This window comes from Mastigoproctus giganteus, chromosome 9, assembly GCF_048544385.1.
Source record: "Mastigoproctus giganteus isolate SK-2022 chromosome 9, ASM4854438v1, whole genome shotgun sequence".
NCBI lineage: Eukaryota > Metazoa > Arthropoda > Arachnida > Uropygi > Thelyphonidae > Mastigoproctus > Mastigoproctus giganteus.
Genome location: NC_143583.1, coordinates 12,781,937 through 12,808,109, shown reverse-complemented (window position 1 = coordinate 12,808,109; position 26,173 = coordinate 12,781,937). Strand labels below are relative to the sequence as shown.

Sequence of the window (26,173 nt, the reverse complement as noted above, 5' to 3'; positions counted from 1 at the left end):
GAGCGCTGAAAGTCCAAACAATTTTTTAAAAATTGGTATTAGCATTAGTAGCGGCATGAAATGCAAGACAGCAAGCTTATTATTTTTTTTCTTATGTAAACCCCAAACACGAGAGGTATTAGAACCTATAGTACTTAGTACCATGCTTGGGTTGGAGGTTGAGAACACGAAAGAAGACATTTGTTGACATTGAACTTGAACTTCTGTAGACTGTAATTTCCAGGAAATACCTATGAAGGAAGGTTGTTCCAGAAAATGGCAGTTGAATAAATAAACGAGAAAGACGAAAAGTTGGTTCTGTGAGTCTGAAGTTGGACGGTAAATGGATGTTAGCAGGTGGCTGCACGTATTCGAACTGTTTTGAAAGAGAGAGCGGGAATTATAGAAGCCAATTCACAAGAACAGTGCCAATGGGAGTATCTGTAGAAGAGGCATGCAGCAGAAACTATGTCTATGAGACAGCGAGTGGAGACTCTGTTAGAGATGAATCATTAATTAAGCTAACTGCCCTCTTCTGAATGGAATCAAGAAGCCTGAGAGAGGTTTTGGGGGCACCAACCCAAATGTGGGAACAATATTCCATGGCAGGGCGGATTTGCGATTTATACAGAGTGAGCAGCTGTTTTGAAGAAAAGTAACGCCGAGAGCGAAAGAGAAAACCAAGTTTTTTAGATGCAGAGGAAGCAATATTTGTAATGTGCTTGTGCCAAGAGAGATTAGAAGTCAGGGTAATCCCCAAAAGAGATATATCCTTTTGCCTAGAAATTGGAGTGTCACTAAAGATAAGCATAGGAGCAGAAGAATCCTTTTTGCGAGATATAAGACAAGACTGAGTTTTAGAAGGGTTGAAATCAACTAAGTTGTCTTTGCCCCACTGGAGAATTACCTGGAGATTGGCATTTAAGGAATTGGTAGCAGATTTTCAAGTAGTTGAAGCTGATTGAGCAGGGCAAGGTTTCTCAAGATGGAAAGTGGAATGCAATGTGCTATCATCGTCAAAACTATGGATGGGATTTCCAGTCAATGGAAGAAGGTCATTAATATACAAAAGGAAAAGAGTGGGGGAAAGAACTGAACCTTGGAGGACACCAGCATTAGTGAAGAAGTTAGAAGACCGAGAGCCATCTACCATCGCCCTAAGTGAGCGAACAGAGGGAAAACTGGATAACCAATTACAAAAAGCAGTTGGAAAACCATAAGATGGAAGCTTGTTTAGAAGACCTTTATGCAAAACACAATCAAAAGCCTTTGAGATGTCAACAGCAACTACTTGTGTTTCACCAAACCTTTCCATTGAATTAGTCCATAAATGGGTAACATAACCCAGAATGTCACCAGTGCATCCACACTGACAGAATCCATACTGGCGATCATTGATTAGACGGAGGGCTTCTAGGTAGTTTAAGTGTTGGTGGTTAATTGATTTCTCCATTACTTTAGAAAGAATAGAAGTAATTGCAATAGGAGAATAATTTGATGGGAGGGATTTGTCACCCTCTTTAGGAACTGGCTGGATATGAGCAAATTTCCAAGCAGAAGGAAAAACACCTTTGGAATAAGAAAGTGAAAAAGGTGACCAATAACAGGATTAAGTTTGGGAGCACAGGTTTTGAGAACAAGTGGAGAAATACCGTCGGGACCTGGAGCTTTCTTAGCATCAATATACTTCTCAAAATCCTTCTGACATCCTTTTGACAAAAGAACACAGGAGGCATTGATTGGAGTGTGATGTCTTGACTAGCACTTCAAGCTCACCAATTTGTTAATTATACTCATACCATTGGTATACATGCACTTGTTTCTGTTAGTTACTGTAATGCAACCCATGTATTTATTTGTTCCACTATGGCATTAGTAGAGGCATGTGATGAAAGAAAGCCAGCTTATGTAGCATCAGCCAAAAAAATTTTAAAACAACCTTCTATTCCAAATGCCTGTCAGCTTAAATTTATTTAGGCTATCAACTTCAACAACAAAAGATGGAAATCTGTTCCCACCCATCTACTACCCTCTGGCTAAAGGCAAAATTTCTGCACATCTATTCTATAACTGTCTTTCCTCAATTTGAATCTGTGCCCCCTCAGGTTCTTAATCTCAGCAAGAGGAAGAATCCCATCAGCATTCAGCTTGCTCAACCCATTCAACGCTTTATACACCTCAATCAGATCATCTCGCAGGTGCCTACTCTCCAGGCACTGCAATTTGCAGAACTTAAGCCCTTCTTGGTAAGAGCACCCCTTTTTTTCTCCCCTCACCAGTTTTGTTGCCCTTCTTTGTAATCATTCTAGTAACTCTACATCCTTCATAAAATGAGTCCTCCAGACCTGTATACAGTACTCTGTGTGGCCTGACCATTGACTTGTATGATGAGATAATCACCTCCCTGTCGCTGCTAGCAAAATTTATATATAACATTGACAATACTCCATTATCTGCCCTGACAGCCCATCTGCACTGCTCAGGAAACTTCATATTTGACTGCACAATTACCACCAGGTCTTTTTCACTTTCCACTTCTCTGAGTTTAGTACCACACAGTTGGTATATTTCTCTTCGGTTATTGCTATCCATGTGCAGTACTTTGCATTTGTCAATGTTAAATTTCAGCCCATTTTCTCAACATATCTAGATCCAGTAGGAGTACCGTACTGTCTTTTCTGTTGTTAACAACCCTGCAAACTTGGACATTAAACCTGATATACCTTCATCGATATCATTGATAAATATACAGAACAACAATGGGCCCAACACCAAACCGTGCGGAACTCCACTCCTCTCTGTTGTCTCCTACTCAACCATCCCTTTATTAGCATTAGCATTAGTAGAGGCATTTGATGCAAGAAAGCAAGCTTATGCAGCATCAGCCAAAAAAAAAAAAAAAAAAAACCACTTCCACTTCACCCCTCTGTTCGTTCAAAATACCTGTCCAGCTGAGCCTTAAACGTATTTAGGCTATCAACTTCCACGACAAGGGATGGAAGTCTGTTCCACCAACCAACCACCCACTGGCTAAAGGCAAATTTCCGCACGTCTATCCTACATCTGTCTTTCCTCAATTTGAATTTATGCCCTCTCAGGTGATTTTTCTGAACAAGAGGAAGAATCCCATCAGCATTGAGCATGCTCAAACCATTCAAGGCTTTATACACCTCAATCAGATCGTCTCGCTGGTGCCTAGTCTCCAGACACTGTAATTTGCAAATCTTAAGCCTTTCTTCGTAAGAGCACCCCTTTGTTCCATTCACCAATCTTGTTGCCCTTCTCTGTACTCGTTCCAGCAGCTCTACTTCCTTCTTGAAATGAGGCCTCCAGACCTGTAGACAGTACTCTAGGTGTGGCCTGACCATTGCCTTATACAAGGGAATAATCACCTCCTTATCCCTGCTAGAAAAATTTCTATATATCATTGACAATACACCATGAGCTACTCTTGCAACCCATCTGCACTGCTCAGAGAACTTCATATCTGCCTGCACAACCACCCCCAGGTCCCTTTCATTCTCTACCACTGTCAGTGTAAATGCACATGCTCAAAATATCGCCTGAAAAAACCAAACAAATACTTCTAAAATTACCTTTTAGAAGTATTTGTTTGAACATGAGAAGACGTCCACAAATCAAAATTAACACAATCACTATAAAAATGGTAACAGAACTAAAATATCTTGGAGTGGTCTTTGATTCAAAATTAACTTTTTACCCCCATTTGATCTACTTGGCAAAGAAAGTGCGAAATTATGCAGGTATGATTGCCAGGATCAGTCGAGCAGACTGGGGACTCAAAAGAAAGACCTTGGCAATCATATACCGTGCAATGTTCCTGCCTGTTATCACCTATGGAGCCGGTGCGTGGTTAATCTGCTCGGCTATAGTAAGAAATAGGAATAAATTAGAATCGATACAAAGGACAATACTACTCACTATTACCAGAGCATGTCGCACAGTAAGCACACCTGCACTACAGTTGCTGGCCGGAACTCTCCCACTTTACCTGGAAGTAGCCAAAAGAGGCTTATATTATAGATTTAAAAAGGGCATACCCACAGCATTTCTGGGGATAGCCCTTGATACAACCAATACCTTCAATGATGAAAGAAAAAGAATAGCCACAAAGCTCCACGAGCTATGGCAAACAAAGTGGGAGCGGGAAACCAGAGGTCTGGTCACCAAACGGTTTCTGTCACTGGTGTCAGTGGTTAGCCCAAAGCCACCTAAGTGGTATGCCCCTGGACTTTTTACAACATTTATATTGACAGGGCACGGCTCCCTAAAGGCGAAACTAACCTCCTTAGGCCTGACCCATGACCCAAACTGCACCTGTGGCGAAAGTGAAGACTGGGCACACATTCTCTATGAATGTATAATATATGACATCCCCAGAACAGAGCTAATAGCACAGATTGGTCCCCTTCCCAGGGGAGAAGAACATCTCTTCATCATAGAAGAGCAAAGTTATAAAGCTTTTACATCTTTCACACAGAAAGTTTTCGAAATGCGCAGAGCAATTTCAGCCCCCCAGCAATTAAACAATAATCAATAGTAAAATTGCCCAAGTTTCCCACCACGCCCAGATGATGACTTAAAAACTGTTAGGATAGCAGTATTCTGCACCCTGACAGAAACCTGACATAACAAAACTCCCCATGACTACCATGCCATGTGTAGGAACCTGGGGCCCCAAACCAATGTAGGGGAGGGGGATGGGAATGCATGCAGAGAAAGTGAATGGGAGTGAGCAGAAGAGCAAATGTAATTGGCCGAAAGAATACAAAGTTAAAAATAACTTACATTACTTTATATATACTGTACCAACAAACATTTACAAACCACATAAACACTATCACTGCATTCTCCCTTGGCCTGCAAAAAAAAAAAAAAAAAAAAAAAAACCTTGCAGCTAGGCCTGCACCACAACTGAAGAATAACAGTAAGTTGCGGTGCCCAGAGAGTGCAGTGCAGAAAGAAAGAGTCGAATAAATGAGATGAGAGCTAGAAGAATGAATAAAAGTGCAAGCGTGAGAGAAAAGAACACAAACCACAAATGCTAAGTTAAGTACACACTAACCCTGGTTTTAATTAGTATTTAAATTTACGCTACCCATCATTGCATCCCCTCCTGGTGTGTGAGAAAAAGATGAATGAGTTGAGTGAAATAAAAAAAAAAAAAAAATAATAATAATAAATAAAAAAATATATCTATATATATATATAAAAAAAATAAAAAAAATGATAAAATAAGAAAAAAGTATAAAAAAAATAAAAAAATAAAAAAAAAAAATTATAAAATAAGAAAATAAGTATAAAAAAAATAAATAAAAATAAATAAATAAATAAATTAAAAAAAAAAAAAAAAAAAGAATGCAAGTAGAGTGAGAATGCACATTACGAATGAAGTAAATGTGTGTGTCTCCCCCCCCCCTTCACCTGGTAGGTTCCCCACTGCCAGCTAACATATCCCACCCCCAGAGCGGGATGGGCAGCTGGACCTTCATACCGGATTCGACACTCCTTGGACAAGACACCGACGAAGACATTCTGCGGCTTTGCTGCCAACACGCCATTGGCGATCCGAACTGGGTACTCTAACCTGGTTCCCTTTAAAACCCCATCCCCAGGCAGGGAATGGAGGAGACGGATCTCTGTCTCCTCTCTTCCCTGCCTACCCCCCATATTTCGCCTGGTGGGGCTCGTCTCCACTGACCTCTTTGGGTATGCCTACTCTATCCGTCCCTATTCTTCTATCTGTTTCCTCCCCAGTCTTCAATCTCCCTCCCTCTCTCTCACTAAATCGACCAAGTACACCCCTTAACAATGCCGCCAAATTATAACCAACGTCTAAATTCTACTGGTTTTATGCAAATCTCTAAGATATCTAACACTATCAGCTTTTATCTAGCGTTACATGTCTAAATTTAATAACATCAAAATTTTGCCCGACCTATTTGGCCTTTAACACATCTCTTTAGTGTTCAACCCTAACCAGCGATTTCCTAACAGCAATCCCATTAAGCATTAATGTCAGTGTAGTACCACAGAGTTGATACGTTGCTCTGGGGTTGCTGTTTCCCATGTGTAGTACTTTACATTTGTCAATGTTAAACTTCATTTGCCACCTCTCAACATATCTCCTCAACCTTTCCAGATCCTGTTTCAGCAGCATAGTGTCAGTAGTGTCCTTGACAACCCTGCCTACCTTTGTATCATCTGCAAACTTGGACATTAAGCTTGATATACCATCATCAATATCATTTATGAATACAGAAAACAATAATGGACCCAACACTGAGCCCTGAGGGACTCCACTAATAACATTAGTCCACGATGAGCAGTGTCCATTCATTACCACTCTCTGTCTTCTCCCCCTCAGCCACCCCTTTATCCACAGCAGCAATTTGCCTCCAATGCCACACTGCTCCAATTTGTGTAGCAGTCTTCCATGTGCAACAGTATCAAAAGCCTTTCTAAGATCCAAGTATATAATATCAAAGTTATTCCCTGCATTCAGTTGCTTTGTGACTGCATCATAGTATCCAATCAAATTGGTCAGGCAAGACTTCTCCTTAATAAAACCATGCTGTGTCCGAGCTATAGCTGAAGTCTTGTCTAAATGATCCTGCAGTGCTTCTTTAAATAGTGCCTCCATTAATTTTCCTGGAACAGAAGTTAAACTCACAGGTCTATAATTACTTGTGTCAGCCTTTGATCCTCCTTTGTGAATTGGGGTCACATTTGCACATCTCCAGTCTGTGGGTACCTCCCCTGAGTCCAAGGAAGCTCTCATAATTATGGCCAAGGGTTTGCTTTCTTCCTTTGCTGCCTCCTTTAATATAACTGGATAGATCCAATCCACCCCGGGTGCCTTTCTTGTGTTTATCTTCAACAATTTCTCTTCCACTTTACTCTCAGTTATTACAAGATTCTCTAGCTTACTGCTAGAGTTGAATACACCTCTGGCTTTCCCCTCGCTAAATAACTCCTCATGTGTGAATGTCGATGCAAAATATTCATTTAGTTTGTTAGCTACCTGAGCAGGATCATCAACAGTTGACCCATCGATATCAAGTGGACCAATCTGATTCATCCCCTTCCTTCTAGAGTTTACATAAGTAAAGAACTCTTTTCTGTTTTTCTTTGCATCCCTTGCCAAAGATTTCTCGTAATCTGCCTTCACCTGCCTCACCTCCTTTGTAACTTGGTTACAGATCAACTTGTATCTATCATAGGCTTCTGTGTCATGTGTTAATTTGTATGTATCCCATGCATGTTTCTTCTCTGCCATATGCCTCATCAGTTCATCTGACATCTATTTAGGCCTAAACCTTGGACAATATTTCTTAGTTGGTATGTATAGCCTAGTAGCTTCCGGTTCCCTGAATAGCTCCTCATGGGTGAATGTAGATGCAAAATACTCATTCAGTTTGTTAGCCACCTGAGCAGGATCATCAACAGTTGAACCATCAATATCCGGTGGACCAATCTGATTCTTCGCTTTCCTTCTGGAGTTTACATAGATAAAGAACTCTTTGCTGTTTTTATTTGCATCCTTTGCCAAAGATTTCTCATAGTCTCCCTTTACCTGCGTAATCTCCTTTGTGACTTGGTTACAGACCAGCTTATATGTATCATAGGCTTCTAGGTCACACATTAATTTATATGTATCCCGTGCATTTTTCTTCTCTCCCATTAGTTCATCTGAAATCCATTTAGGCCTAAACCTTGAACTATATTTCTTAGTTGGTATGGTAAAGCCTAGTAGCTTCCAAGATAAAATTTTTTGAATGCTACCCTTTTGAATTTGCTGTTGGTAACATCATCAGTTGGTCCCACCGTATAGAATTAAATAATGTCTCAAATCACCGTAGTCACCTTTACGGAAGCAAAAACCCTTCCCTTTCTTCTGATGGTACTTACCTCTCTGAGTAAATCCCACTTCAGCACACTGTGATCACTGCCACCTAGTGGTTCATTTATCTGCAGATTCTTAATGCATGAAGAATCACTACTGATAATCAGATCAGGAGTATTACTCCCTCTATTTGCCTACCGAACATGCTGATGTAGAAAACAATCGTCCAATTAATCCATAAAAGGCTTGCTATATCTGGGAAATTAAAATCCCCCATTATAAGACTCTCTGATATACTGGTCCACTCTGTTTCTCTGTACAGTTTTTTATTATACTGATCAGAGTCATTAGGCCTATAACACACTCCTACTCTCGGTTTTGATCTCCCAGTGCTTATGTCACACCAAACTGACTCGACACTGCACTGTCCAGCAATGTCGACTGCCTTCACTTTCTCGGATTTTGCGTGTTTCTTAACTACTAGCATAACCCCTTCCTCCCTTCCTATTCTCTCTAGGTACATATTGTACTCTTCAAATTCCAGTTCTGCATTCCTTATATCTGTGTGACACCATGTCTCTGATATCCCAACAATATCTGCCTTTGATGTTTTGAGCAACCTCAAATTCATCAAATTTATTACCAAACTCCTAGCATTGGTGTAGAAATGATCGACAAGGCTCTCCTATCGATTCTGGGCAGAATTGCAGACACTTTCAAATTCAACCCTAAATCACAGCTTTTTTTTCAGCATTGACTTGCACTTGTTAAGTAATTCCGACGGTCTCCTACTCTTAATATCATGAGTGCCAACGTGTACAACAATATCATCCTTTGTGCCCTTAAAAGATGATATCTGCTCTACGTCATCAACCCTGGCAGATATACCCTGGTCCTGTTCCACCTATCCTTTTTGCATAGCATGTTCCCCGTTTCCCTGACAATAGTCACCAACAATTACTAGTTCCTGTGGGACCAGCGCATTCTGCCTTGGGTATTACTTCTGTGTTGCGTGATGATCAAGTGCAAGCTCTGGCATTGATGTGGGCAGCCGAGAGCTTGATGGGCCCTCAATTTAGATCCTTCAAGGGCATGCACCCTGTCCTTTAAGCTCTCATATAGGCCCATAACAACACACTGACTTGTTATTTCCTCACACTCCTTACATTGCACACACACACACACAAAGACATTCTCCCTGGCAATACCATGTCCTGTACTTGATTGCTCCACACACATCAAGCAAGCAGTGCATTTTAAAAGGCTGTGATTCAGAGGGCAACTGCCTCCCTCAGTTCTTCCCTGAGCCACAGCACCTCCATTAGCTTGAGCCTTTTGCTTTGCTGCTCTGATCTGAGTCATTCTTACGATTCAATTTCAATAAAATTTCAATTTCAGTAAAACATTTTAACCCTCAACTTGTATCCTAACACGGTTATACCACTATAAATCTATATATATATTTTTTCAGTATTATGAGTATTATCTTCGACCGAACACTGGCTGACAAGAACATCGGCATAAAAGTTAACAGACACTACATCAATAACTTAAGATATGCCAATGACACAGCACTAATAGCGGATTCAGAACAAGATTTACAGACCATCTTGAACGAAGTGGACATAGAAAGCCAAGCATGGGGGCTACGAATCAACAAAAAGAAAACAAAGGTGATGAAGGTCAGCAGGACTGCAAGCAATATCACGATCAAACTAAACAACGAAAAATTAGAGCAAATACACCGCTTCAAGTATCTCGGAGTACTCATTGATGACCAGCTGAACCATGAGGCCGAAATCAAAAGCAGAATTGAACAAGCCAGGCAGGCATTCACTAAATGGAGAACTCTCCTCACCGACAGAAGCTTGAACATCATGCTCAAATTACGCACATTGAAATGCTACATCTGGCCAATACTGCTCTACGGTGTAGAAACCTGGACTCTAACATCAGCCACTACAAAAAAGCTCCAGGCCTTCGAAATGTGGCTCTACCAAAGAATGCTGAAAATTCCGTGGACAGCCAAGATAACCAACGCACAGGTCCTGCAGGACATGCACATGGAACGGGACCTGCTCAAAACCATCATCAGCAGGAAATGCAAATACCTAGGTCACATCGCTAGGAACCAACAAAAATATCACCTACTACCACTCATCCTGGAGGGAAAGATCGAAGGCAAGAAACGCCCAGGCAGACCGAAAATGGCATGGCTAGATAACATCAACAGCACAAATTCTACACGCAGTGCTAGACAGAGAACAATATCAAAACGAAGTCGCAAACGCCATTTGGCAGCATTAAAGAAGAAGAAGAGTATTATCTTTGAGTTTCGTTATATAACTTTCATATCAAGTTATGTATTAATTAATAATGTTATGTTTGTTAATCTAAGTCATTATATGTATTTACTTAAAAAGTACAATTTAATTGACAATGAAGTTTAACAAGATTAATATATTTTACAGGTTAATTGTTAATATTATATACTAAGCTACTGCTATCTAGTTCGGATATAATATTGTATCGCATTACAATAGCGGCAAGTTACGAACGGTAAATATACGGACACATATATTAATTAATTTCCAAAATCTTGCTGTCTCAATTCAGAATAAACCAAGGATCTTGACTAGGTCTGTAAGCTACTTATAGAAAATAATTTAATATAACATTTAGTCAATAAAGCGGCTAAATATAGCTAAAAACTTGCCATTCACCAGAGTTGCAAAACTTGTAAAACACGTAGATTCAATACCCTTACCGATACTAAGTAATAACCTACAAGATCTCTATCTAAGTTAAAATTTAAACTAAGTATCATAACTAGGAATATAAAGCTACTCTAGAAAATAAGTTATTATGCCAATTTAAATTAATAAAACAGAAAAAACTTCTCCATTATCAGGAGCTGTAGAAACTTCGCCTGCTCAAGGCTACTCTCGTTCCCAAGATGTAACTACTATCGAGACTAAAGAGAAGGGCTTTTGCTTTCTTAAAGGTGTCTATAGTGGTCTCAGACAGTTTTTAAATTCTGTACAGTGGGATTAACTGATGTGTTACCAACGTTGAATTTTCTAAATGGGAAGCCTTCAGAGACTTAATTTTGAAGTCTACTAGGCTTTTCATTCCAACTAAGAAATACTGTTTGATTTTTAGGCCAAAATGGATGTCAGATGAATTAATGAGGCTCGTGGCAGATGTGTATAAAGTGTATAAAGTGTCAGATAACACAGAAGCCTATGACAGGTATAAACTAGTCTGTAATCAAGTCACAAAGGAGGTTAGCAGGCAAAGGCAGATTACGAGACATCTTTGTCAAAGGATGCAAAGAAACACAGCAAAGAGTTCTCTACTTATGTAAACGTTAGAAGGAAAGGGATGAATCAGATTGGGCAACTTAACAGATATGGGTTGACTATTGATGATCATGCTCAGGTAGCTGACAAACTGAATGAGTATTTTGCATCTACATTCACACATGAGGAGTCATTCAATCAGAGGAATGCCAGAAGTTTATCAAATGCTAACAGGGAGCTAAGTGATTTTGTAATAACTGAGAGCCAAGTGGAGGAGAAATTGTTCAAGTTAAACAAATGGAAGGCACCTGGAGTGGACGAAATCTTTCCAGTTATATTAAAGGAGGCAGCAAAGGAAGTAAGCAAACCATTAGCCGTAATTATGACAGCTTCCTTGGACTCGGGGGAGGTCCTCATGGACTGGAGTGGAAAATGTATCACCAATTCACGAAGGGTGTTCAAAAGGTGACACAAGTAACTACAGACCTGTTAGTTTAACTTGTGTTTTGAAAAAAATAATGGAATCACTGGTTAAAGAAGCATTGCAGGATAATCTAGACAAGACTGCAGTAATAGTTAAGACACAGCATAGATTTGTTAAAAAGGAGGTCCTGTGTGACCAATTTGATTGGGTTCTAAGATGTGGTCACAATGGAACTGAATGCCAAAAATAATTTTAATATCATATACTTGGATTTCAGGAAAGCTTTTGATACTGTTGAACATGGAAGACTGCTGTACAAATTGGATAGGTATGGCATTAAGGGAAAGTTGCTACAATGGATAAAGGGATCGTTGAGTGGGAGATGACAGAGAGTGGGAAACAATGGACACTGCTCTTCATGGAGAAATGTTGTTAGTAGAGTTCCCCAGGGTTCGTTGTTGGCGCATTGTTGTTTTGTATATTTATCAATGATATTGATGAAGGTATATTAGGTGTAATGTCCAAGTTTGTAGATGATACAAAGGTTGGCAGGGTTGTTAACTACAGTAAAGATAGTATGCTATTCCAACTGGATCTAGGTAAGTTGGGAAAATGGGCTGAGAAGTGGCAACTGAAGTTTAACATTGACAAATGTAAACTACTCCATATGGATAACAATAACCGAAGAGAAAAGTACCAACTCTGTGGTTCTACACTCAGGGAAATGGAAAGTGGAAAAGACCTAGGGGTAATTATTCAGTCAAATATGAAGTTCACTGATCAGTGCAGATGGACTGTCAAGGCAGGTCATGGAGTCTTGTCAATGATATATAGGAATTTTGCTAGTAGGGACAGGGAGGTGATTATCGCATTATACAAAGCAGTGGTCAGGCCACACCTAGAGTACTGTGTACAAGTCTGGAGGCTTCATTTTAGGAAGGATGTAGAGTTGCTAGAATGAGTACAAAGAAGGGCTACAAGATTGGTGAGGGGAACAAAAGGGTTCTCTCACCAAGAAAGGCTTAAGTTCTGCAAATTGCAGTGTTTGGAGAGTAGGCACCTGCGAGGTAATCTGATTGAGGTGTATAATGGCTTGAAGTGGTTGAGCAAGCTGAATGCTGATGGGATTCTTCCTCTTGCTCAGACTAAAAACCTGGGGGGCACAGTTTCAAATTGAAGAAAGATAGTTGTAGAATATATGTGCAGAAATTTGCCTTTAGGCAGGTGGTTGATTGATGAAACAGGCTTCCATCTTTTATTATGGAAACTAATAGCCTAAAGAAATTATGGATGAGCCGGACAAGCATTTGGAACGAATGGAGGGGTGAAATGGGAGCGTTTCTTTTTTTTTCTTTTTTTTTTTTTTTTATGGCTGATGCTGCATAAGCTTGCTTTCTTGCATTGTATGCCTCTACTAATGCTAAGAGTATGAAGAATGTTGGAAGTAATTTAAGAAAGATAAAAGAAATCAGTCAGCTCGTTGCCAGATATGTTTAAATCATTGCAATGCAAAGCATCATCGACTAGTGGACTTCATAGGCACCTCAAACATATTCATGGCATGAAAAGGACAAAAAACTCTGAAAATAATCCTGATGAGCCAATGCCTACTACTTCTAAGAAACAATGCACAATTTTACAATAATTCAAAGCACGAGTCACAAGATTTAGAAAAACTGGTAAGCAAACTTGCAGCAGATGGATTATCTATCAACATAATCTCAAAGACTAAATTTATTATGGCAAATTTCTTAAGCAAAGGACTGCCGTTGCCAAAAAGCCCATCATCATTTATGGTATTAATAGTTAAATTTCTGCTTATACTCCGGCACGACAACCAAGTCAGTAGAGTTTACAATAAATCGTAAATACAAATATTTATCATATTTAGTAGTCGGAGGCTTGAACCCCGGTTTACTCAAGGAATGCGTGCTATGCACTCTTGCCCCTGACCACTGGGCTACGTCAGGCCCACTATTACCGTAAAATAGAACAACTGTACATCGAGAAATTTGGTGCTTTCAAACGTGAAAATAAGAAAATGAGCATTTGCATAGACGAATGGACCAGTTATAGTAATCGAAGATACATTATCGTTCATGTATACTTTTTTAATTAATGAGACTTCGCTGAATCTTGGTTTAATAAGAGTTCATGGGAACTGTCCTGCAGAAAAAGCATTATCAAAAGCAGAAAAAAGATTAGAAACCTTTGAATTAAAACTTGAAGCAGATGTGGTTGCAACAACTAGTGATGGTGCAGCAGTTACGAAAAAATTCAGAAAGTTATCACCAACTATTCAGCAGGTATGTCACAATCAAGCAGTTCACCTTGCTGTAACAAAAGTGTTTTTGTTACATCTTTCTGTATACGAGAAAGATGAAAGCAATGACTCTGATTCAGATAATGGAGCTGGAACCGATCAGTATGATCTGCAAGATGATGTCTCTCCAGCTATTTTTAGTATAAGAAAAATTGTAAAACTAAATATTTTTCTTGACTAAATGTCAAAGAGTATGAAAAAGTCCGTTTTAGCATGGGTAGTGCATCTCCATCATTTCTACTACCCAGGCGGTATGCATTCATTTTATCTCATATGGTGTATACCTTCACAACGAGTTGCCTAGGCATTTCACTACTTCAAATAAGTAATACTTCTCTGGTAGAGAAGACTACTGTTGCTTATTCTCAGATGGGCAGCACCACCATCCAGATGGCACCGTTTTGAAGCTGGTCAGCTTCATCATCGGTGGGTCTGCAGGTACCCTGTTGCCAATAGTGACAACAAGGTTATGAAGTTTAACTCCACAATATGAGAAATGCTTGTGATGTGCATAGTTTAATCTAAATATATTTCTTGACAAAATGTCAAAGAGTATCAAAAAGGAGATATAATAAAACGATGCATACTACCTGGGTATTAGAAATGATGGAGATGCATTCATCATCATCATCAGCCATTTTCAATCCACTGCAGGATGAAGGCCTCTCCAGCTCAACTTTCCAGTTCCTTCTGTTTTGTGCTATGGCTATCCATTTTGCTATCCGCAAACCCATGAATTTCATCTGTCCATCTCTGTCATTGTCTTCCAGGTTTTCTTCTAGCTCCTCTTGTGTACCATTCAGTTATTTTCTTAGTCCATCTGTCATCTTGTTTTCGTGCTATGTGTCCTGCCCAAGACCATTTTAGTTCTTTAGTTTTGATAACAATGTCCTTTACTTGATGAGTTTGCTGCTTAATCCATGTGTTTCTCTTCTTATCTAATAGTCTGATTCCCAATATAATTCGTTCCATTCTTTTGGTGAGTGCCCAAGTTTCACTTCCATAAGTCATGGTGGGGAGTATACTTTGGTTAATTATTTTACGTTTCAGACGAATTTGGAACTTGCTCCTCAGTATGACTATATTTCCTGAATGCTATCCATCCAAAATTTATTCTTCTCTCGACTTCCAGCCATTTATCATTATTACAGCTAATGACTTGTCCCAGATAAATATATGACTCCACCTTTTCAATTACTGCTAATTCAATCATTATATCCCTTTCTGTGGCATACTTGTTCTTCATTACTTTTGTTTTAGCCATATTCATCTTTAGTCCAAAATCCTCACTAACTGTGCATAACTGATTAATTCTTTGGGATCATGGCTTATGACCGCAATGTCATGTGCAAATCGTAAATGGTTTAGATATTCTCCATTCACATTGACTCCTTTCTGTGACCAGTCTAATCTTCTGAAAGCTTCCTCAAGGCCAGCAGTAAACAACTTCGGAGTTATTGTATCGAACTCCTGGGAGATGCATTACCCATGTTTAACCAGCCTTTTTCGTACTCTTTGACATTTCATCAAGAAATATATTTAGATTAAACCATGCACACCATCAGGCATCTCTCATATTGTGGAGTTATACGTCATAACTGGGTTGTCACTATTGCAACAGGGTATGTGCCCGCCCACCGATGATGGAGCCAACCAGCTTCGAAATGGTGAAGTCTGGATGGTGGTGCCCATCTTAGAATAAGTAACAGTAGTCTTCTCTACCAGAGAAGCATTACTTATTCGAAGTAGTGAAATGCCTAGGCAAATTGTTGTGAAGGTATTCACAATATGAGATATAATAATGATGGAGATGCATTACCCATGCATCTCCATCATTTTTACAATTGAAAAAGGCTCAAACAGCCTTTTTCAATTGTAAAACTGTTTAAATATTGTCCAGCATGAAATTCCCTTTTGTAGCAGGAAATAATCAAGAGTGAAAAAAATGGAACTACGAGTCATTTTGGACTGTAAAACATGCTGGAACACATTAGAAAGAATGATCGAAAGATTTTTAAAGGTTCTAAATCCGGTAAAAATTGTTTTATGACAGCTGAAGCTCGGTCATTTATGGAATATTATGAAATTGCGAGAGATATGTGAATTTGATTAAAACTGGTTCAATTAGCAGTTGAGGCATTAAGTAATCATGATGCAAATCTTGTAACAAGTGAAGGAATTTTTAAGTTTCTTTTTAGTAATTTGGAAAAACAGAATTCTGCTTTGAGTAGTATGCTTTTAAAAAAAAATTAGAAATGAACTGCTTAAGTGCAGGAATTAAGATCTGCTATCCCTCTAAATATTTAAGCAATGTTAGTTGTTTGTATGAGGTGGAAAAGGACGACTTTTTTGCTTTAGAAAACAAGAATGAAATAGCTCGATTGGCGAAATCATTAATGGAAAGACTTTTTAAAGGAAAATGTGCTTTGATATATTTTCCTTTAAAAACACTATTTTTTTTGACACTATTTGGAAAAATCTTGGAGGCAATGATTATGAATGCAATCAAGAAATGCAAAGAGAAGATGTGAATGTTGTTGTGGAATACTCCGACATGAAATCTGAAATAGATCTAAAATCTGAATTAGCAAAAGCAATATCAATTTCAACGACAAAACCAAAATCAGGACAAGCGGACAAAATGGTTTCGTCGTTAAAAAAGGAAATGAACTTATATGAAGCAACATGTACCCTAACACCCAACTTGAAGATGGGCATTGGGGTACATGATTAAATTACGGTCAATTCGACCAACGTCAGTGCAAAATGAAAGAAATTTCTATACGGAATATTTGTCATGAAACAACGATCAAGACTATCAGATAGGGCAGTCAATACTTTGTGTGTTTTAAAATTTCATTTTAAGAATGATAACTTTTAAATATTCAATATTTGTGATATCTCTTTCAATTTTTATAAATGATTTTTATTTGTGTTAATGTTCCCTTCTTTTAATGTTTTATATGTTATTGAAATATATAATCTTGTCACAATATATTGGTTCATAATAATAATAAACCATGCATTTATTATATCGGGTTTTTTTTTTTTTTTTACAGAAAATCTCTGAAACTTTTAGTATAAACTTTTCACAGAAAAATGATTCACTGTTTATTATTATGGTCACTCATTATTATTTAAAATCACGTAAATAAAATGGGATGAAAAATACAGAATAACTTATGATTTCAGGAATTCTGATTTCTCGTTCCCGAAGATTAATAATCTGTCGGGAATTTGGAAACACTATGTGTGAATGAGAGCGAGACTGAGATATATTAACTTAGTAATTTCAGAATTACAAATGATTGTTTATTTGGAAAAATTCTGAGCCCAAAGGCAAGTAAAGCTCTGGTAATTTTGAGAGATGGGTAGCAAGAGAGTGCGTTGATCTATTATTCATGTTACTTATGAGAGTATACTTGAACCTGGGAGGGATTCCTTTGGACCATTACATAAAAGCAATTCGAAGAGTGAAGTAGACAGCTACAGACTGGACAGTCTAACTTCAGTATTTGGGAAAATCTTGGAGGCAATGATTAAGAATGCAATCCCGAGAGACATTTAGATAGAAATGGCATTCTGAAGGGCATACAACATGGTTTTGTTTAAGGAAAATCATGTTTAACTAATCTGTTTAGCCATTCAACAGTTTAATTTTAGCAAGGCATTTGACTTAATCCATCATGGGAGGTAACTGTTATCCTGAATGAATATCACCTTTCATGTTTATTATTCAAAAGTAGTAATAAATCTTTGAAAAATATTTCATATGAGACAAAAAAACTTGTGATATCTGTAGATCTTGTGGGTAAAAAACAAAAAAGGTAAACTGCAACCACTGTAGGATGGAAGCTTCCTCAACAATTAATGTTGAGGGAAATGGACCACAATCTGCTATGCTGGTCCAATGCGGGTTGGCAGATCAACTGTATTTAGTAGTCAGGGGCTTGAACCCCATTCTACTCAAAGATCTACCACACACCTGTTCCTGACCACTGGGCTATGGAGGCCTTACGGATCATGTGGGAGAGGTCCACAAATAACATGAACTAGAAACTAACACACAATTCCAAACTTTATGGCATTAGTAGTAATCAAATTCCCAGTGGTGGTGCTTGCCTTGCTCAGACCAATCATACATGTACCTCTAGCAAACAATAAAAGGATTTTTTTTTTTTTTTTTTTTGTCTGATGCTGTATAAGCTTGCTTCCTTTCATTATTTTCCAATACTAAAAAGCAATCTCTACTTATAGCACATAATTAGCACTTTGTGGTTGACCACTACTACTAATTAACAGATATAATCTTATAAAGAAAAGATTAGCATTTTCTTGTTGGAACTTAACAAGTACAGGTCACTGTTGAAAAAAAAGCCGTGAATTAGGGTTGAATTTAAAGGGTCTGCAATTCTGCCCAGACACGATAGGAGGGAGTATATGATGAGAGCCCTGTGGATCAATTCGGCCCTGGAAGGATTGTGCAAGGCTCAAGGGGTAGAATTTTTTTCAGCCTGGTCTGTACTTGTTAACAGGAGAGTCTGCTTCTACAGGGATGGGATACACTTAAATAGAAAGGGTGCAAGAATGTTTGCTGATGCTATCGAGGCAGTGTTAGGTGGGTCGGAAAACTGCTAGATCGGGGGGATACTAGGACCAATAGATTAAAAGTAGCCACTGGCAGAGGTGAAAGTGATTCTTGCACTGCTTCTATTGGAATGAGCGGAAGCCTGGAAAATAAGATTCAGGATATTTCAGAGACTGCTGGGAATCATTGGAGTACAAATAAACACATGGGTTGTGTTAGGGTGGCTAAGAGAAAGAACAGGTGCATGTATACTTGCGTGTACACCAATGCTAGGAGTTTAGTAAATAAATTTGATGAATTTGAGGTATTGCTCAAAACATCAAAGGCAGATATTGTGGGGATTTCAGAGACGTGGTGTCACACAGATATAAGGAATGCAGAACTGGAATTTGGGGAGTACAATGTCTACAGAAAGGATAGACAGGATAGGAAGGGAGGAGGGGTTATGCTATTAGTTAAGAAATACATAAAATCCAAGGAAGTGAAGCCAGTCGACATTGCTAGACAATGCAGTGTCGAGTCAGTTTGGTGTGACATAAGCATTGGAAGATCAAAATTGAGAGTAGGAGTGTACTATAGGCCTAATGACTCTGATGAGTATAATAAGAAACTGTACGGGGAAATAGAGTGGGCCAGTAAATCAGAGAGTCTTATAATGGGGGATTTTAATTTCCCAGATATTGACTGGAATTTGCGGCTAGTCACTCACACACTAGCAAGGCTTTTGTGGATTTATTGGATGATTGTTTTCTACATCAGCATGTTCAGGAGGCAACTAGAGGGAGTGATACTCTTGATTTCATTATCAGTAGTGATTCTTCATGCATTAACAATCTGCACGTAAATGAACCACTAGGTGGCAGTGATCAAGTGTGCTGAAGTGGGATTTACTCAAAGAGGTAACTACCATTAGGGGTAAAGGGAAGGGTTATTGCTTTCATAAAGGCGACTACGATGGACTGAGACAGTATTTAAATTCTATACAGTGGGACCAACTGATGATGTTACCAACAGCAAATGCAAAATGGGAAGCATTCAAAGAACTTATCTTGGAAGCTACTAGGCTTTACATACCAACTAAGAAATATTGTTCAAGGTTTAGGCCTAAGTGAATGTCAGATGAACTAATGAGACATATGGCAGAGAAGAAAAATGCATGGGATATATACATATTAACATGTGACACAGAAGCCTATGATAGATACAAGTTGATCTGTAACCAAGTTACAAAGGAAGTTAGGCAGGCGAAGGCAGATTACGAGAAATCTTTGGCAAGGGATGCAAAGAAAAACAGCAAAGAGTTCTTTACTTATGTAAACTCTAGAAGGAAGGGGATGAATCAGATTGGTCCACTTGATATCGATGGGTCAACGTTGATCCTGCTCAGGTAGCTAACAAACTGAATGAATATTTTGCATCGACATTCACACATAAGGAGTTATTCAGCACGGGGAATGCCAGAGGTGTATTCAACTCTGGCAGAAAGCTAGAGAATCTTGTAATAACTGAGAGTAAAGTGGAGGAGAAATTGTTGAAGATAAATACAAGAAAGGCACCTGGGGTGGATGGGATCTATCCAGTTATATTAAAAGAAGCAGCAAAGGAAGTAAGCAAACCCTTAGAAATAATTATGAGAGCTTCCTTGGACTCAGGGGAAGTACCCATGGACTGGAGATGTACAAATATAACCCCAATTCACAAAGGAGGATCAAAGGGCGACACAAGTAATTATAGACCTGTTAGTTTAACTTCTGTTCCTGGAAAATTAATAAAGGCACTGATTAAAGAAGCACTGCAGGATCATCTAGACAAGAGTTCAGTTATAGCTCAGACACAGCATGGTTTTGTTAATACTGTTGCACATGGAAGACTGCTGTACAAATTGGAGCAGTGTGGCATTGGAGGCAAATTGCTGCTATGGATAAAGGGGTGGTTGAGGGGAAGAAGACAGAAAGTGGTAATCAATGGACACTGCTCATTGTGGACTAATGTTATTAGTGGAGTCCCTCAGGGTTCAGTATTGGGTCCATTATTGTTTTCTGTATTTATAAATGATATTGATGATGGTATATCAAGCTTAATGTCCAAGTTTGCAGACGATACGAAGGTTGGCAGGGTTGTCAAGGACACTACTGACACTATGCTACTGCAACAGGATCTGGAAAGGTTGATCAGATGGGCTGAGAGGTGGCAAATGAAGTTTAACATTGACAGATGTAAAGTACTACATGTGGGAAACAGCAACCCCAAGAGCAACGTATCAACTCTGTGGTACTACACTGACAGTGGTAGAGAATGAAAGGGACTTGGGGGTGGTTGTGCAGGCAGATATGAAGTTTTCTGACAGTGCAGACGGGCTGCAAGAGTAGCTCATGGTGTATTGTCGTTGATATATAGGAATTTTTCTAGCAGGGATAAGGAGATGATTATTCCCTTGTATAAGGCATTAGTCAGACCTCACCTAGAGTACTGTATACAGGTCTGGAGGCCTCATTTCAAGAAGGATGTAGAGATGCTGGAACGAGTACAGAGAAGGGCAACAAGATTAGTGAATGGAACAAAGGGGTGCTCTTACGAAGAAAGGCTTAAGTTTTGCAAATTACAGTGTCTGGAGACTAGGCACCAGCGAGGTTATCTGATAGAGGTGTATAAAGCCTTGAATGGTTTGAGCATGCTCAATGCTGATGGGATTCTTCTTCTTGCTCAGAATAATCACCTGAGAGGGCATAAATTCAAATTGAAGAAAGACAGATGTAGGATAGACGTGAGGAAATTTGCCTTTAGCCAGCGGGTGGTTGGTTGCTGGAATAGACTTCCATCCCTTGTCGTGGAAGTTGATAGTCTAAATAAGTTTAAGGCTCAGCTGGACAGGTATTTCGAACGAGCAGAGGGGTGAAGTGGAAGTGGTTATTTATTTATTTATTTATTTCTGTTTTTTTTTTTTTTTTTGGCTTATGCTGCATAAGCTTGCTTTCTTTCTTTTTTTTTTTTTTTTATGGAAACCCCAAACACGAAAGGTATCAAAACCTATAGTACTTAGTACCGTGCATGGGTTGAAAGAGAGGTATGGGGGGGGGGGATTGGACTTCATCACTTCAAGCCTCCAATAAGCAAAGTGGTGGTGTTCCACTGGTCGTGATGTTAGGCAAATTCTTGCAGCATACAGATAGGTGAACTGTGTAGGTTTTTTTTTTTTTTTAATTAAAATAAGTGAGAGCATACGTGTGCTCAATATTTTCCTACGTTGTATTAGTATTTAAGAATAAACAAGGAGTTACCTTTTATTCCATCGGAAGGAACTCTTCTTGATCAACTCTCCTTTTTGTGAATTATAAAATAATAAAACAAATTGTTATTAAATTAATCTAAAAATAATTTAAAATTCAATGTGTTCCCTACTATCAGTCCACCAGTAATCCAACACCCTGAGGATCGGCATGGCATACCCCAGCCCAACCCCCCACTTTTTTTTTTTTTTTTTTTTTTAAAGCTGATACTCAGAATAATCACCTCAGAGGGCATAAATTCAAATTGAGGAAGGACGGATGTCGGATAGATGTGTGGAATTTTTTGCCTTTGGCCAGCGGGTGGTTGGTTGGTGGAACCGACTTCCATCACTTGTTGTTGAGGTTGATAGCCTAAACAAATTTAAAGCTCAACTGGACAGGTATTTCGAACGAACGGAGGGGTGAAATGGGAGTGGGGTTTTTTTTTTTTTTTTTTTTTTTTGGCTGATGCTGAATAAGCTTGCTTTCTTGCATCATATGCCTCTACTAATGCTAATGCTATATAAGTTTGCTTTCTTGCATCATTTGCAATTACCACTACTACACAGTTTGAAAAAAAAAGTGAAATTTTTCAATGAACATTTAAAAATTATCAGAGCAATTTTACTTGCGCAAGTGAGCCCAATGCTAATGCTGCAATATAAGAATGTACCATATCAAACGTGAAATAGTAATATCAAAATGTTTGTGTTACATGTTTTAAACAAACAAAAGAAAAAAAAAAAAAGTATATATATATATATTGATATTCAGAAAATAAGTTGTCGCCATGTGTCAGATTAATGTTTATTTAATTTTGCATCTCAATCTTGCTTAAAAGATAAGGTAACTGTACCTTCGTGTTCTAGCTATGAAAATAATAACCACTGTATATTAGCAAATGCCAATTTAATGATACCCATAAAGGTTACCATGTTAATAATAAAATATCCATTACCACTTAAGAGTTTCGTTCAAGGAAACTTAAGTTGCATTTTTTGATTAATTTAACAGACTTTTGTTTTGTTTCCTTCCAGTAAATTCAGAACCATCTTATATTTTAAAGAAAGAAGAAGAAAATCATAAGGTATGGTGATTGATCTTAACTTTTCAATTTAAAAAATTTTTATTTTTTTTTTATTTATTTATTTTTTTATGTAAACCCCAAACACGAGAGGTATTAGAACCTATAGTACTTAGTACCGTGCTTGTGTTGGCAGTTAAGAAGACGAAAGAAGATATTTGTTGACACTGGACTTGAACTTCTGTAGACTGTAATTTTCAGAAAATACGTATGAAGGAAGGTTGTTACAGAAAACGGCAGTTGAATGAATTAACGAGGAAGATGAAAAGTTGGTTCTGTGAGTTTGAAGTTGGACAGTAAATGGATGTTGACTGGTGGTGGCTCGTGTTCGGACTGTTTTGAAAGAGAGAGCGGGAATTACAGAAGCCAATTAAGAAGAACAGTGCCCATGGAAGTATCTGTAGAAGAGGCATGCAGCAGAAATAGACATGTGGCAGAGAAGAAAAATGCATGGGATACATACCAATTAATGGGTGACATGGAAGCCTATGATAGATATAAGTTGGTCTGTAACCAAGTCACAAAGGAGATTAGGCAGGCAAAGGCAGACTACGAAAAATCCTTGGCAAAGGATGCAAAGAAAAACAGAAAAGAGTTCTTTACATATTTAAACTCAAGAAGGAAAGGGATGAATCAGATTGGTATACTGGATATTGATGGTTCAACAGTTGAGGATCCTGCTCAGGTGGCTAACAATCTAAACGAGTATTTTGCATCTAAATTCACGCGTGAGGAGTTATTCAGGAAGGAGAATGATGTAGGTAAAGTAAACATTGGCAGTGAGCTGGATGATTTTGTAATAACTGAGAGGAAAGTGGAGGAGAGATTGTTGAGGATAAACATAAAAGAGGCACCTGGGGTGGATGGAATCTATCCAGTTATATTAAAGGAGGCAGCAAAGGAAGTAAGCAAACCCCTAGCCATAATTATGAGAGCTTCTTTGGACTCAGGGGAGGTACCCATAGACTGGAGATGTGCAAATGTAACCCCAATTCACAAAGGAGGATCAAAGGCTGACACAAGTAATTATAGACCTGTTAGTTTAACTTCTGTTTCAGGTAAATTAATGGAGGCACTGGTTAAAGAAGCACTGCAGGATCATCTAGACAAGAATTCAGTTGTAGCTCAGCTGCAGCATGGTTTTGTTAAGAACAGGTCTTGTCTGACCAATTTGATTGGATACTATGATGTAGTCACAAAAGAACTGGATGCAGGGAATAACTTTGATATTATATATTTGGATCTTAGAAAGGCTTTTGATACTGTTGCACATGGAAGACTGCTGCACAAATTGGAGCAGTGTGGCATTGGAGGCAAATTGCTGCTATGGATAAGGGGATGGTTGAGTGGCAGAAGACAGAGAGTGGTAATCAATGGACACTGCTCAACATGGACTAATGTTATTAGTGGAGTTCCTCAGGGTTCAGTGTTGGGTCCGTTGTTGTTTTCGGTGTTTATGAATGATATTGATGATGGGATATCAAGTTTAATGTCCAAGTTTGCAGATGATACAAAGGTTGGCAGGGTTGTTAAGGACACTACTGACGCTATGCTGCTGCAACAGGATCTGGAAAGGTTGAACAGATGGGCTGAGAGGTGGCAAATGAAGTTTAACATTGACAAATGTAAAGTAATACATATGGGAAACTAACCCTAGAGCAACGTATCAACTCTGCGGTACTACGCTGACAGTGGTGGAGAATGAAAAGGACCTGGGGGTAATTGTGCAGGCAGATATGAAGTTCTCTGAGCAGTGCAGACGAGCTGCAAGAGTAGCTCATGGTGTCTTGTCAATGATATACAGGAATTTTTCTAGCAGGGATAAGGAGGTGATTATTCCCTTGTATAAGGCAATGGTTAGGCCACATCTTGAGTACTGTATACAGGTCTGGAGGCCTCATTTCAAGAAGGATGTAGGGCTGATGGAACGGGTACAGAGAAGGGCAACAAGATTAGTGAATGGAACAAAGGGAGCCGACCAGGCTAGCCGAGTGGGTAAAGTACCTGCCCGGCAACCCAAAAGTCGCGGGTTCGATTCCCGCCTCGGGCTTGGATCAAAGTACTGCAAAAACCTTGGGAGGTGCAATATGGCCACAGAAGCCGATGCGCCAACAACTACCAAATCAAAAAAAAAAAAAAAAAAAAAACAAAGGGTTGCTCTTACGAAGAAAGGCTTAAGTTTTGCAAATTACAGAGTCTGGAGACTAGGCACCGGCGAGGTGATCTGATAGAGGTGTATAAGGCTTTGAATGGTTTGAGCATGCTCAATGCCAATGGGATTCTTCATCTTGCTCAGAATAATCACCTCAGAGGGCATAAATTCAAATTGAGGAAGGACGGATATTGGATAGATGTGCGGAAATTTGCCTTTGGCCAGCGGGTGGTTGGTTGGTGGAACCGACTTCCATCACTTGTTGTTGAAGTTGATAGCCTAAACAAATTTAAAGCTCAACTGGACAGGTATTTCGAACGAACGGAGGGGTGAAATGGGAGTGGTGTGTGTTTTTTTTTTTTTTTTTTTTTTTTTTGGCTGATGCTGAATAAGCTTGCTTTCTTGCATCATATGCCTCTACTAATGCTAATGCTAAATAGTACGTCTATGAGACAGCGAGTGGAGAGACTGTTAGAGATGAATCATTAATTAACTTAATTGCCCTCTTCTGAATGGAATCAAGAAGCCTGAGAGAGGTTTTGGAGCACCACCCCAGATGTGGAAACAATATTTCATGGCAGGGCGGATTTGCGATTTATACAGAGTGAGCAGCTGTTTGGAAGAAAAGTAACGCCGAGAGTGAAAGAGAAAACCAAGTTTTTTAGATGCAGAGGAAGCAATATTTTTAATGTGTTTGTGTCAAGAGAGATTAGAAGTCGGGGTAATTCCCAAAAGAGATATATCATTTTGCCTAGAAATCTGGCTGTCACTAAAGATAAGCTTAGGAGTAAAAGAATCCTTTTTGCGAGATATAAGAAAAGACTGATTTTTAGAAGGGTTGAATTCAACTAAGTTTTCTTTGCCCCACTGGGATTAATACAGTTCTTATGGTATTAATACAGTACAGGTAATTAATGCAGTTCTTATGGTATTAAATAAACATTTCATCAAGTAGGATTCATTATCTTGATTTAGCATTTACTAATTTTTTTATTTATAATTTTCAAAACTTGATAAAAGCTGTTATTTTTAATCATTTTAAATTCACAAATGTTGATGGTGAATTAGATTGATTCTTTTAGAAATACTGATATCAAAATTGTTGAACTCTTTTTGTTCATAACATTTTGCAAGAGGTCTACAAGTCTACTCCTTTTTTTATTAATGTTTGAAAAACAAGTTGATTCC

General features: G+C 38.7%; 1 protein-coding gene across 1 annotated transcript in view; it reads left to right on the top strand.

Moving 5' to 3' along the window:
* LOC150080054 (uncharacterized) overlaps positions 1 to 26,173 on the top strand; it is a 559,273-nt gene that overhangs the window by 105,205 nt on the left and 427,895 nt on the right. The window contains exon 8 of the mRNA XM_090381984.1: positions 22,787 to 22,836. Coding sequence (XP_090238110.1) covers positions 22,787 to 22,836 — 50 coding nt within the window. The remainder of the gene's footprint in view (positions 1 to 22,786; positions 22,837 to 26,173) is intronic.